General features: G+C 34.8%; 1 protein-coding gene across 4 annotated transcripts in view; it reads right to left on the reverse strand.

Annotated features, from left to right (window-relative positions):
• Window positions 1–15263, reverse strand: part of JMJD1C (jumonji domain containing 1C) — a 338905-nt gene that overhangs the window by 211200 nt on the left and 112442 nt on the right. For 2 of the 4 annotated variants that reach the window (XM_032423899.1, XM_032423902.1), the window contains exon 2: window positions 14249–14296. The exons of the other annotated variants lie outside the window; for them this stretch is intronic. In XM_032423899.1, the coding sequence (XP_032279790.1) occupies window positions 14249–14296 (48 nt within the window). The remainder of the gene's footprint in view (window positions 1–14248; window positions 14297–15263) is intronic. 4 annotated transcript variants of the gene reach the window in all.

The following is a 15263-nucleotide window of genomic DNA, read 5'->3' on the forward strand; positions in this document are numbered from 1 at the left end:
TCCCTCTCCCTCTGCCTGCCGCTCCCCCTGCTTGTGCTCTCTCTGTCAAATAAATAAATAAATAAAATCTTTTAAAAAAAGAAAGAAAGAAAGAAATGGACTCTCAAGACTATCAAGCCATGAGGACATGAATGCATAAAAATACATATTGCTAAGTTAAAGAAGTTACTCTGAAAGGCTATATACTATAATCCAACCATATGAAGTTCTGCAAAAGGCAAAATTAAGGGGACAACAAAAAGATCAGTAGTTGTCAATGATTTGCTGGTGGGGAAGAGGATATATTTGGAGCACAGGGGATTTTTCTGGACAATATAACAACTGTATATGATACTTTATAGGCTGACCAATGACACTACGCATTTGTCAAAACTCACAGAATTATACAACACAACGAGTAAACCATAATGTAAATTATGAACTTTAGTTAATAGTAACACATAAGTATTGCCTCATCAGTTGTAAGAAGTTAATAATAAGGGAAAACTGGAAGGGGTTTGAGCGTGGTGAGGTAAACAGAAACTCTGTACTTTCCATCAAATTCTGCTGCGAACTTAAAACTGTTCTAAAAAAATAAAGCTTATTAATTAAAAAAAAGAAAGTGTATTCTTTTTATAAAAATGGGCTGTGATATTGCATGTAATGCATTCATTTAAAGTAATCAGGAAACAAGTTACTTGTGTGAAAATGAGATTTTAGTGTCACAAGAAGGTTTATAATCAGTTCATATATTAAAAGAAAAGAACTGAGGATGGAAAATGACTACAGAACAGGGGCTCTATGCAGTTCAATGCCCTTCATAATGCACATTTACATACATTAAGGAACTAATACAATATCCTTAAAGAATCCAAGGGATGCAAGGTATAGACAAACCATTAAGACTCAACATTATTCATAATAAAACCTAACTATAGCCACAGTACCCTTGATGGGGAAAGAGAAGTAGAATTATAAATCTATTGCCTTGTTTTTGAAGCCAAAAGTTAGTTAGCTCCAAAAGTACAACAATTTGTCTTTACATTTTAATACAGATCCAGCAATGGATTTTCTAGAGCCTAATATAGGTAGAGGGCCTAAAGCTAGGTCAAATAAGCAAAGGTGTGGTCCACATTTTGATCTTTTCTCCATAGGTTATACTCTTTATGTCTACGTAACACACACACACGTGCGCGCGCATGCACACGCACACACACAGAGCTCTCTCTTCCCAAAAACATGTGAAAGACAATTTGGCGGCCCAGGAAATTTGTATGGTTTCAGATTCAACTGAAGATCAAAGAAACTGAGATGTCAGGAAGTCCACACGATCTCCCCTAGCTAAGCACCAAGGATCTGTGGTAACAATTGTGTCTTGGTACACAGCATATATGGGTGAGACACCTAACTTTGGCTTTGCAATGGCCCTTTGTAGTCACACCTATTATCCCTGAACAAGTATAAAATCGGCAAAGCATATGATAGGAATGAAACATAATTAGGTCATTCTCCTTAGCCTAGAGTAATTCTAATTGTCTAAAATGCTTGACAAAAATGGTAGGCCCCAGTTCTCAATTAAAAAAAAAAAAAGACTTGGAATCTCAAGAGTTTTCTTTCTGAAATAGAAAAAATAAATATCTACCTCAAAATGGGTGCTTGACCTTAGTATACATGTCCTTATTCAGACAGCAGATATTGTAGTACCACAATAAAAAATTTGTTAAATTATAATATTGGATGACTTAAATGCCTAAGTACTACTGAAGTCTCAAGAACCTGGTGGCTGAAATTTTGTTCCCCAATATTTGCTATAACACTTTATGCTGGCACTGTCTTCAGACCTCAGGTTGGGAGGAAAAACCATGTATAACTGTCCAAATAAAAATTCAGGTATTGAATATTGCACTTGGCTGAAAGTACAGAAGTATTGGGGCGCCTGGGTGGCTCAGTTGGTTAAGCGACTGCCTTCAGCTCAGGTCAAGATCTCAGGGTCCTGGGATCGAGCCCCGCATCGGGCTCCCTGCTCGGCGGGGAGCCTGTTTCTCCCTCTCCCACTCCCCCTGCTTGTGTTCCCTCTCTCGCTGTGTCTCTCTCTGTCAAATAAATAAATAAAATCTTAAAAAAAAAAAAAAAGTACAGAAGTATTAAAGAAGGTCTAATTACCTTTTAATAATATATACTGGTAGTATTTAATTAAATACTAGTAGAATTCTGACACTGAATAAAAAGTTATTTCATTCTGATGGCCTTTTTCATTTTTTTTAACTTATTAGTATTTAAAAATAATGCCTAGAATCTACTTGAAAGAGTCATACTTGTGTTGGCCTTACATTTCAGGGGATCTTGCATGCCAAGATTATTCTGAAATAGGACAGATGATTTATGGAATCTCCACTTAGGTATATCCTAACCTTTACAATGGATAGAAGAGAGCCTCAGAAAGGGATATGATCAACTACTTCCATTTTTGGTACTCAAATTATTTGACTATATCAAGGATTTCTTCACTGAGAAATTCTTTTACAATCAACAGGAGTCAAAAGGGATCAAATAAAAAGAGATGAAATACTGTTTTAAAAAGAGACAAAGTTTCCCTTTATTAAGTTATTCACAGTTTTAATACCATAACTGAGCCTCCAAGTTTTCTGAATTTCTCAACCACAGTGACTTTTCACTTTTATATAATCTCTCTAGACCTTATCATCCTCCAGAACTACTCCATCTCAGAAATCTTTTTCTTTTCTTTTTTTTTTTTAGAGAGGGAGGGAGGGAGAGGGAGAGAGAGAATCTTAAGCAGGCTCCATACCCAGCAATGAGCCCCACATGGGGCTTGATCTCACAACCTGAGATCATGACCTGAGTTGAAATCAAGAGTTGGGCGCTTAACCAACTGAGTCACCCAGGCGCCCCATCAGAAATCTTTAACAATCTATTATTTCCTTCTGTCCCTGCTTTCACATTTACCTTAAGCATTCCATTTATAATGTCTACCAACCATTCATTCATTCAGCAAATACTGATTAAGGATACCACTCAGTATCTGCAGTCCACCTCTTTTTCAACTCAACCTGAACCTTACATAGTCTCTTATCAGGTCTCTGAACTTCCTGGCTTCAAGAAACACTTCAGAAGTCTGGTTCTCAAAAACAATTTTCTATCACTTGAACTGAGCCACTGGTCTCTATCATCTTGCAATGCACTCAAGGGTCTACCAATGCATTTAGTAGTCTATATTGAAATTATTTGTATATTTTCAACTAAATTATGTCAGTTAATGGTACTGATCCAATTTAGAAAATAAGGAATGAAGAACAGAACTGGCTTGGTCTCAAGTGGTGGGGAACTGAATTCACTATTATAACTCTTTTGGAGTCATTTTTTTTTTGAGCCATGGTAACCTGGTTACCGTTACGGTTTTACCTTCCTTCAACTGTAAAGGTTAGTTCCCTCTTGCAGATAAAAGTATGAGTTTAAAAATATGAGAAAAATATATGAGGAATATCCCTTATCTCAAAAAAAAAAAAATCTGTACCTTTGAGGCTGTATATATATTCTGACTAAATATACTGACTAAATATACCTATATCCTTAAAAGAAGTAAAAAATATACAAAGGATTCTTTCTATTAGGGCAGGCCAGTAATCTAATTTGATAAAGAATGACCTCTGACTGAAGCTGAGACTAAGCACCAGAACCCAGAAACCTGAGAGAGGTTCTTTGATTGCTGGAGTCTTGGGAAGAGCATGTATAATGCTGCATACTCCTGGTCCTAATCAAAACAGCTGGCAGTATTTTAAGATAATAAAAAATAGACAATATATGGAGAAATTTAAAATACGTTTAGGATATGTATGTGAGAATTGTTAAGACACTGATAAAAGAAACTGAAGGTCCCAATACATGGACAGATACACTGTGTTCATTAATTGAAAGACTCAATATTAAAAAGTAAATTCTTCCCTAAATTGATCTATATGCAATTCCAATCAAAATCCCTGTAGAATTTTTGCAGACTCTAAAATTTACATGGGAAGGGCACAAACAATTTTGAACAACAAAAAGTTGGAGGACTCACACTGTTTGGTTTCAAGACTCACTATAAAGCTATAGTAATATAGTAAAGAGAGTGTGATATTGCCAAAAACATAGACACACAAATCAATACAAGAGAATAAAATCTAGAAACAGAATCAATATAAAACTGGTAAATGATTTTTGACAAATGAAAATCCAATTCAAAGGAGATATTCTTTTCAACAAATGCTGCTGGGATAATTGTACATTCATGTGCAAAAAAATGAACTTCAATCCATATTTCATACTATATACAAAAATTAGACCCAAATAGTTACAGACTTAAACATAAAAGGTAACACTTTTTGAAGAAATTCTTCCTGACTTTGGGTTAGGCAAAAAATTCTTAGAAAGGATTTCAAAAGCACAGACCATAAAAGAAAAAATGTGATGAATTAGATGTCATCAAAATTAAAAAAAAAAATTTCTTGTGGAAGACTTTAAGAAAATGAAAGAATAAACCACAGACTATAATAAAACATTTGAAAAAAGACTAGTGTCCAGAATATACAAAAAACTTAAAAAATTCAACAAAAAGAAAACTAATCAAAAACCACAGGATAAGATTTGAACAGATACTTCACCGAAGAAGATATACAGATGTCAAATAAGCACATGAAAAGATACTCAAAATAATTAGTCGTTAGAGAAATGCCAATAAAAACCACAATGAGATACCATTACATACCTAGAGTGGCTAAAATTTCAGTCGTGTGAAATGAAAATTTACATTTACACAAAAATCTGAATATGAATGCATATAGCAGTTCTATTTTTAAAAGACAAAAGCTAGAAACAACACAAATTGGGAATGGAGGAACAAACCATGGTACGCCCATATAATGAAATACTCCTCAGCAATAAAAAGGAACAAACGAAAATATGGATAAATCTCAAATGCTTTTAGATAACTGAAAGAAACCTGACTCAAAAGGCTACATACATATTGTATAATCCTCTTCATATGACATTCAGTGAAAGTCGAAACAAGAACGATTGAGAATTATTAGTTGTCCAGGGTTAAGAAGAATGGAAGGGATTTAAAGGTTTGACTACAAAGGAGTGATAGCAAAAGGAAATTTTGTGGCCAAGTGATTGAACTGTTCTACATGTTGATTGTGGTAATAGTTACATCACTATGCATTTGTCCTCAGAACTGCTGACCAAAGAAAAGGTAAATTTTACTCTAATTAAGAAACACTGAAAATAGAAGGAGAGATAAAAAGCTTCCAGGACAAACAAAAACTAAAGGAATTTGCAAACACGAAACCAGCCCTACAAGAAATATTGAAAGGGGTCCTCTAAGCAAAGAGAGAGCCTAAAAGCAACATAGACCAGAAAGGAACACAGACAATACACAGTAACAGTCACCTTACAGGCAATACAATGGCACTAAATCCATATCTTTCAATAGTTACCCTGAATGTAAATGGGCTAAACGCCCCAATCAAAAGACACAGGCTATCAGATTGGATAAAAAAACAAGACCCATCGATATGCTGTCTGCAAGAGACTCATTTTAGACCCAAAGACACCCCCAGATTGAAAGTGAGGGGGTGGAAAACCATTTACCATGCTAACGGACACCAAAAGAAAGCTGGGCAATCCTTATATCAGACAAATTAGATTTTAAACCAAAGACTATAATACGAGATGAGGAAGGACACAACATCCTACTTAAATGGTCTATCCAACAAGATCTAACAATTCTATCTATGCCCCTAACGTGGGAGCAGCCAATTATATAAGCCAATTAATAACAAAAGCAAAGAAATACATCGACAACACTACAATAATAGTGGGGGACTTTAACACCCCTATGGTGAGCGCTGTGAACTGTGTGAAACTGTTGAATCACAGACCTGTACCTCTGAAACAAATAATACATTATATGTTAAAAAAAAGAAGATAGTAGGAAGGGAAAAATGAAGGTGGGGGGGGAGACTGGAGTTGGAGACGAACCATGAGAGACTATGGACTCTGAGAAACAAACTGAGGGTTCTAGAGGGGAGGGGAGTGGGGGGATGGGTTACCCTGGTGATGGGCATTAGAGAGGGCACGTACTGCATGGAGCACTGGGTGTTATACGCAAACAATGAATCATGGAACACTACATCAAAAACTAATGATGTAATGTATGGTGATTAACATAACATAAAAAAAAAACAAGCTGTAAGGGGTGCCTGGGTGGCTCAGATGGTTAAGCGTCTGCCTTCGGCTCAGGCCATGATCCCAGGGTCCTGGGATCGAGCCCCACATCAGGCTCCTGGCTCAGCGGGGAGTCTGCTTCTCTTTCTCCCATTGCTCATGCTCTCTCTCTATATCTCTGTGTCTCAAATGAATAAATAAAATCTTAAAAAAAAATAAAAAAAAAAAAACAAGCTGTAAGTAGAGAATTTAACTGAAAAAGAAGGACAAATGATCATCATAAAAAACCAAGCCACTCCCTTCTCCTAAAGGCAATGATATAATAGTATTATACTTACTGGAATTATACTACAAAGTCTTATATGCCTTTAAGGGTAAAGGACAGAAGAATGAGATGGCAACTTCAAATGTAGGCTATCTCCTAATATGCTGGCAGGCCAAAAATGTCTACAGTTATACCACATTATCATGGCACAGATTGATCCCAGGATTCTTTTTCCTTGAGAGAGAAGGAAAAACCCTTCTTAGCGAGTCCTCTGACATATCCATTTCCACACTTGCCTTTTTTTACTTTTAAAAGGGAGGTAAGGGTAAGGAAAGATACATAAAAACACTGAAAAAAAATAAAAATAAAATAAAAACACTGAAAACTGAGATTAAATATACATGTACTACATACTTCCCAAATGCCATGTAACTGCTAATGAAGCAGCTTCTGTGGAAAGAGAAAGCATTAATAGAAGAGCATATCCTGAAATCAAAAGGACATAATTCTTGGGCCCAGAAAGTTTACAATATGGAACCCTATCTATAAGCTTGCAATGTTTTGTTTCCAGAGAGCTCTTAGAATGTATATCCCAATTTTTGCAGTAGAAACTATTGGTGCCTTTCGTAATAGGCACAAGGGGGCACTGGAGCACAGAGTATTAAGTATGTCTTCCGCTACACCTCAGGACTTACCCTAGGATGGGGGGGGGGGTTGTAGGAGAGGAGCAGCTAGTATGCATACTGTATCTCCATTTCATAAAATTTCTATTTTTAGTAGAAGATTTTACAAGACTGGATTCAAATGTATGCATTTTTTCAGCAAATTCAGGGAATGGATTTTTCCTTCTATCAAGCCTTATTAATAAGAATTGCTTTGATTTCTTAATTCTTATTAGGTCAAATGTAATTCCTGAACTTAATAAATTACCACAACAAAGTCCTTCAAATGAAAATCACTATTATTTACTGATCTCATCTTTTAATCTATGGCTCTACCACAATAGAGTGAAAGCTACAATATAAGTTCATAAATAATTCTTCAACTACTTAGTATGCTAGATTAATGGCTCTCATTTTGTATACAGGCATATTTCATTTTATACACTTCACAGATATTGCCTTTTTTTTTTTTTTTTTTTAAACTAAGTGAAGGTTTGTGGAACCCAGAGTGGAACAAGTCTATTGATGTCATTTTTCCAACAGCATTTGCTCATTTCAGGTCTCTGTCACATTTTGGTAATTCTCGGAATATTTCTAACTTTTTCATTTTATTACATTTGTTATGGTGATCTGCGATAAGTGACCTTTGATGTTACTAGCATTAATAGTTTTGGGGTACCACAAACCACACCATGTAAGATAGAGAACATAATCAATAAATGTTGTGTAGGTTCTGTCTGCTCTACCAACCAGCCATTTTCCTATCTCTCTCCCTCTCCTCAGGTCTCCCTATTCCCTGAGACACAATAATACTGAAATTAGGCCAATGAATAAGCCTACAATGGCCTCTAAGTGTTCAAGTGAAAAAATGTCACTCACCTCTCTCACTTTAAATCAAAAGCCTGAAGTGATAAAGCTTAGCTAGAAAGGCATGCCAAAAGCCAACACAGGCCAAAAGCTAGACCTCTTGTGCCAGCTAGCCAAGTTGTGAGTGCAAAGGAAAAAATCTCTGAAGGAAATTAAAAGTGCTACTCCAGTGAACACATGAATAATATCAAGGCAAAAAATCCTTAACTGCTGATATGAAGAAAACTGTAGTAGTCTGAATAGAAGATCAAACCAGCTACAACATTCCCTGACAGCTACAACATTTCCTGAAGCCAAAACCTAATCCAGGGGCGCCTGGGTGGCTCAGTCGGTTAAGCGACTGCCTTCGGCTCAGGTCATGATCCTGGAGTCCCGGGATCGAGTCCCGCATCGGGCTCCCTGCTCAGTGGGGAGTCTGCTTTTCCCTCTGACCCTCCTCCCTCTCGTGCTGTCTCTCATTCTCTCTCTCGCAAATAAATAAATAAAATCTTAAAAAAAAAAAAAAAAAAAAAACCTAATCCAGAGCAGGGCCCTAACTCTCTTCAATTCTAATTAAGGCTGAGAGAGGTGAGGAAGCTGCAGAAGTCTGAAGCTAGCAGAGGTTGGTCCATGAGGTTTAAGGGAAAAAAGCCATCTCCATAACATAAAAGTACAAGGTGAAGGAAGCAGCAAGAACTTATCTAGAAGAATATGACAAGTTTTCTAGAAGATCTAGCTAAGATAATTAATGAAGATGACTACACTAAACAACAGATTTTCATGTAAGCAAAACAGCAAAGTGGCCATCTAAGACGTATTCTACAGCTAGAGAGAAGTCAATGCCTGGGTTCAAACCTTTCAAGACAGGCTGATTCTCTTGTTTGGGGTTAATGCAGGTAGTGACTAAATTGAAGCCAATGCTCACTTATCATTCTGAAAATCCTAGGGTCCTTAAGAATTATGATAAATCTCCTCTGCCTTTGCTCTATAAATGGAACAACAAAGCCTGGATGACAGCACATCTGTTTACAACACCATTTACTTTACTTTAAGCCCCCAGTTGAGACCTACTGCTCAGAAAAAAATTTCCTTTTAAAATATTACTACTCATTGACAATGCACCCGGTCATTCAAGAGCTCTAAAGGAGATGGACAAGATTAATGTTGTTTTCATATCTGTTAACATAACATCCATTCTGTGGCCCATGGATCAAGGAGTCATTTTGACTTTCAAGTCTTATTTAAGAAATACATTTCATAAGGCTATAGCTGCCACAGACGGTGATTCCTCTGATGAATCTGGACAAAGTAAATAGAAAACCTTCCAAAAAGAATTCACCATTCTAGATGCCATCAAGAACATTTGTAATTTATGGGAAGAGGTCAAAACATCAACATTAACAGGAGTTCAGAAGAAGTTGATTCTCCCCCTCACGGATGACTTTGAGGGGTTCAAGACTTCAACAGAAGTAACTGCAGATGTGGTAGAAACAGGAAAAGAACTAGAAGTGGAGCCTGAAAATGGGACTGAATTGCTGCAATCTCATGATAAAACTGAATGAATGAGGAGTTGCTTCTTATGGATGAGCAAAGAAAGGTTTCTTGAGGGGGAATCTACTCCTGGTGAAGATGCTGTGAAGACTGCTGAAATGACAACAAAGGATTTAGAATATTACATAAACTCAGTTGATAAAGTAGCAGCAGGGTTTCAGAGGACGGATTCCAATTCTGAAAGAAGTTCTACTATAAAATGTTATCAAACAACATCACATGCTAGAGAAATCCTTCCTGAAAGGAAGAGTCAATAGATGTAGCAAATTCATTATCTTACTTTAAGAAACTGCCATAGTCACCCATCCTTCAGAAACCACCACCCTATTTATCAGTCAGCAGCGATCAACAATGAGGCAAGACCCTCTACTAGCAAAAAGAGTATAACTAGCTGAAAGCTCAGATGATGGTTAGCATTTTTTAGCGACAAAGGATTTTAAAATTAAGGCATGAACATTGTTTATTTTAGACATAATGCTATTACACACTTAATAGACTACAGTACAGTGTAAATGTAACTTTTATATGCACTGGAAAGCCAAAAAATTCATTTGGCTCACTTTATTGCAATATTTACTATACTGTAGTGATCTGGAATTGATTCCACAGTATCTCTGAGGTATGCCTGTATATGAAAAGCTATTTTGAAAAATCTAATTTTTTTGTAGAGACAGTAACATAATGGGATTCCCATGTGCCCATTACCCAGCTTTAACAATTTTTATCTCATGGTCAATCTTGTTTCAATTAAAAAATATATTAATTCTGCAAAAATATTATCAGTCAGTATTCAAGTTTCCCAGCATAGACCTTTTTTTCCTTTTCAGTTTGTTCAAATTAAGATCATAATAAGTTCCACTTACTGGAACTCATTGACATGAAGGTTTTACCTCTTTTCCTCCTGCAATGTCTTTGTTAAAAAAGTGAAGTCACTTGTCCCATGCAGTCTTCAATTACCTGTATTTTGCTGACTATACCCCTGAGGCATTTTTAAACATGTTCCTCTTGTCCTTGTAATTTTCTGTAATTGTGGAATTTAGAGTCTTAATCAAAATCAGAATTCATAGAGAAGACAACCTCATATGTGGTACCATGTTTCATCAAGGGGCATATGCGTATTGCCTTGTATCTGTGACAGACAATAGCAGCCAACGATGAACAATGCCTAAATGCAGTATTTCACTGAGAGCTGCAAAGAAATGACATTCTAATTTTATCATGCCTTCATTATTTAGTATCTGTAATATATCTAGTAAGTGAAAATTCTCATGAAATCTTTGGTTTCCAAGAAGTACTTTGTTTAGAAAAGGAAGAATAAACACTTGGTTTTTATGAGTTTTTGAAATGAGTTAGTATTTTAACCTCCCAGAATGGTAAACAGTGAGAATGTGTTTTTTAGGGGAGGGATCATTATAAACTGTTATATTTAAGTAAATGTAGCACGCTCCAAATTACTGCAGTTGTTTATTTCTATTATTGTCAAATTTCCCCATCTTTGGCCAGTGAGAGCCTCTTCAATTAGTTTCTGAGTCTTTTAGACAGACCTTAGTAGTCTTTAATAGCTTTCCTGCTTCTGGTATAACAAAATATCCCAGGATCATCTTGTCCATCTCTTGCCCCAGACCTGAAATCAACCATATACCCAACCCAAGGAACTTTGGTACTTTTCAATGGGAAACAGCATTCAGAAACAACAGTCTGGGTTCTAAGGAGTGCTCATTTCTCCTGAATTGGCATTTTATCTACACCTTTTACTGTGGTAAGTTAGTATAACTTTATACTGATACTTCCAAATAAAATTCTACAGATTGTTTAAAAATTGTGATCTTGTATTTCTCTTTCTTCTCCCATACTATATGTGATTCTTGTTATACAATGTCACCAACATAATTAAAATCATTTCCCTTGTTGCACAATATATATACAACAATTTGGAAATAATAATAACAACACTACGATTAATGAAAACCATTTAAGGTTTTTATATTATTCTTCTGTCCTCGGGGTATAATCCACCCGGCATGTATAATCAAATTATGGTGTTTTAAAGTCACTTAAAATAGTTCCTTCCTACAATTATACCACTTAGGCTTCTTTGTTTCATTTTGCTTTCACTTTTAGGGTTGTTTTTTAAATAACTAAAACTTGTTTTAGAGTTATGTAAAACATTTACATGGTTTCAACATCACACCTAGAAAATAAGATATATTTGCAGAACTCTAGCTATTCCTTCTATTTCAGTTCCCTATAGTGGAATAGTTTTTTTTTTATTAATTCCTAAATTAAAAAAAAATAAAATTAGAAATGTGCATATATACAAATATATTTAAACAGTAACATACTTTATGAACTTTTCTGTACCTTATTAGTTTTACTGCATAATAATATTAATTGGCTATCAAGGCATAAAAGATGCTCTTCATTTGCTTTTACACCCATATAATACTCCACTGGATAATAATAAATATTTTATGCAATCAGAATCCTAATACTTGTGTCCTTTCAGTCTTTTGCTACTACAAACAGTGCTACAATGAATGTAGCCTTGTTCATATGTCATTTTGTATTTATGCCACTCTATATTTGGGATATATCCCCAGGAGTGAGATTTACTAGATCAAAGAGTAAATGAATATTTAATTTAGCTAGATAATGTCAAATTTCCCAATATACGAGGTTGTACTACTTTGTATTCTAATAGACAAGCTGTGAGAAAGTGCCTATCTTCCACAGTCTCACCAAATGGGTAGTATGCTGCCGATTTGAAAGGAAAGGTGAAATGAGGAAGAATCTGACAGGTGAAAACTATTACCTCTGTATAGTTTTGTTCACTTTTTCCCTTTTATAGACTATTTCATTGATGTATTCTTTGTTGTGGGTGGAGAGGCAGAGGAGAGGGAGAGAGAGAATCTTAAGCAGGTTCCACCCCCAGCGTGGAGCCCAACACAGGGCTTGATGTTATGACCCTGAGGTCATGACCTGAGCCGCAATCAAGACTTGGATGCTTAACCGAATGAACCACCCAGGAGACCCACATTGATCTACTCTTATCTTTACTTCCTGCCATATTCATAGCTGAGTTTTATTTGCTCTTATTTTTCTCTCTTAAGGTAAATCCCTGGGTCACTGATTTTATTTTCCATCCTTTCTAATACAAGCATTTAAAGATATAAATTTCTCTCTAAACCCTGAAGATGCATCTACACATTCTGATATGTGTGTCATTTCATTTTCGAAATGACATCTAATTTCCCTTGTGATTTCTTCTTTGACCCACAAATTGTGGGTATTGTCTAATATCCAAACATTTGAATGTTTTTCCTAGACATCATACTTTTATTATTCTAATTTAACTCCACTATGGTCCAAGAACATAGTCTTGTGTTATTTCCATCCTTTTAAATTTATTTAGAATTATTTCATGACCCAGCATATGGTCTCTTGATAAATATACCATGTGTACTTGAAAAGAAAGTGTATTATTGCAGCATGAAGTGTAGTGTTCCATAAATATCAATTAAATCAAGATGAACGAGAATGTTTGTCAAATCTTCAATGTGTTTGCTAGCTTTTTATGTAGTTATTCTACCAACTGCTATAGGAAGGGTATTAAAATTTTCAACTATGACTGCAAAATTACCTATATGTAATTTCTGTAATTCTGTAAAATTTTACTTCAGGTATTTTGAAGCTATGCTATCAGGTGTACACATATTTGTCACTGTTATGTCAGAATTGTGACCAAGAGGTAGTACATATATATGAAAAGATATAGGAACTTTATTAAGCCCTGTTTTAAGTCCATTTCTTAGGAAATTCAATCCAAAAGTATGAGTCATTGCTATTTACTAGTTGCAATGGATAAGGATCAATATGATACAGTTCTTATTTCCAAAGAGGCTTACAACCATATTTCAAAAAGATTGCAGTAAATATCTAGATAGCAATCCTTATAAAAATACCACAGTATAGCTCCTTAAATTTAAGAAGTTTATATAGTACATATACATACACTCCTTTCAATTCATTTTTAACATCTAAATCCTCTCAATTCACCCTATGAAGTAGATACTAAGTACATCTTATAGCTGAGAAATGTAAAATCCAGAAAGATTAAGTGATTTATCCAACATTACACAGTTAACATTTGGCAGAGCCAGAACTCAAACCTAAATCTACTTTTATAATACCACACATAGCTCCAAAAAAGAAAAGCGTACTCAACAATGTGAATTGGAGACCAAAAAGCAAAAGTTACAATTTTAATTATATAAATATGAATAATTCTAATAAGAAATGGGAGGAGATATTACCTATGAAAGTATGAACTCTAATAGTAAAAGTAATATCAATATCTTACTTCTCAGGGCCTGATATACTTTGGGAACTTAATAAATGTCAGTGGACTGAATAAATGAAGTTGATGAGTGAGTGAAACAATATGGCTAATATAGAGTTTTCTGATGTCAGATTTTAAAAGGACATATATAAATAATGGAAGGAGGGAAATGTAACTAAAGATATTTATGAATTAATATCATAAACCTTATTTACTTATAATATTTTCAGAATAGACTAAATTTTATAAGTGATACAAAGGAAAACCAAACAGGCCTACTGGTTGTATAAATGTAAGAGGACGAACCAAGAAGAAACAGGAATACTGCATGGGAAAGATGATGTAATGTTAACAGATGCAGAGAGAATAAAGAACTACTCACACCTCCTTTTTTGCATCCATCTTCTCCACCAAGGAGAATTGAGTAGAAAACTGGAAAAGGTAGAAGAAACATAGTTAAAAAGTAAATGAAGTTGAAATGAGAAAAGACGACAGTAAGAGAATACCTAGCTAACTTTGTAAACTAGTTTTTGTCTACAGAGCCTAAATAATCACAGGTCTGAATTAGACATGCAACTCTAATGTGTATAATCTGTAAAACATCATAAGAAAATAATTTCTAAAATGCACTGATTTGGGAAATGGAGAAACTTTTTTCTTAGAAAATTATGTATCAAAGACCCTTTGAGTTGAAAAGGCTCTTGACGATCCATTAACGTTGATCTATATCCAAAGTACAAAAATGATTACTTGTAAGTTGGCTTATAAGCACTAAAAAAAGAAAAAAGGTTATACCAAGAGCAAATTTTATTTCACTACAGTGATCTTAAGTTTTTTATTGATAAATTTCTTCTTTTTAGGGAGGCTAGTGTAACTAATACACTAGATTTTTAAAATTCTAATATTGTAGGGAAAGATCCTGAACATATTTTGAGGAATAAAATAAAAACTATATAAGCTCATTAATAATATAGGATAACTTGGTACTCATAGCTGGATTAAAAAAAAAACCATACACACAATTTACAGTATTAACCAAGAACTAAAGTAAAAGCGATTGAATGTCTTCAAAAGTAATCCACAGGGCTTGAACCTCATACTTCAATCAAGATACTCAGTTGACTCAACAGGATGCAAAGTTAAGAATAATAATTAACATGTTGGATGATAAAATGAAGACTCCAATAAATTTCAACAGACTAAAAAATGAGCAGAATCAACTAATATTAAATAACAGCAATAGCAGTGGTAGCTGACTTCATGAAATAAAAGAAGGTTAAGCTAAAGCCAGAATTTGGGAAAGCTGATAAACACTCCAATTTACAACACAGAAGCCCACAGTGGTCTTTTTTTTTTTTTTTTTAAGATTTTATTTATTTATTTGACAGAGAGAGAGACA

Source organism: Phoca vitulina, unplaced genomic scaffold, assembly GCF_004348235.1.
Source record: "Phoca vitulina isolate PV1807 unplaced genomic scaffold, GSC_HSeal_1.0 scaffold29, whole genome shotgun sequence".
Taxonomy (NCBI): Eukaryota; Metazoa; Chordata; class Mammalia; order Carnivora; family Phocidae; genus Phoca; species Phoca vitulina.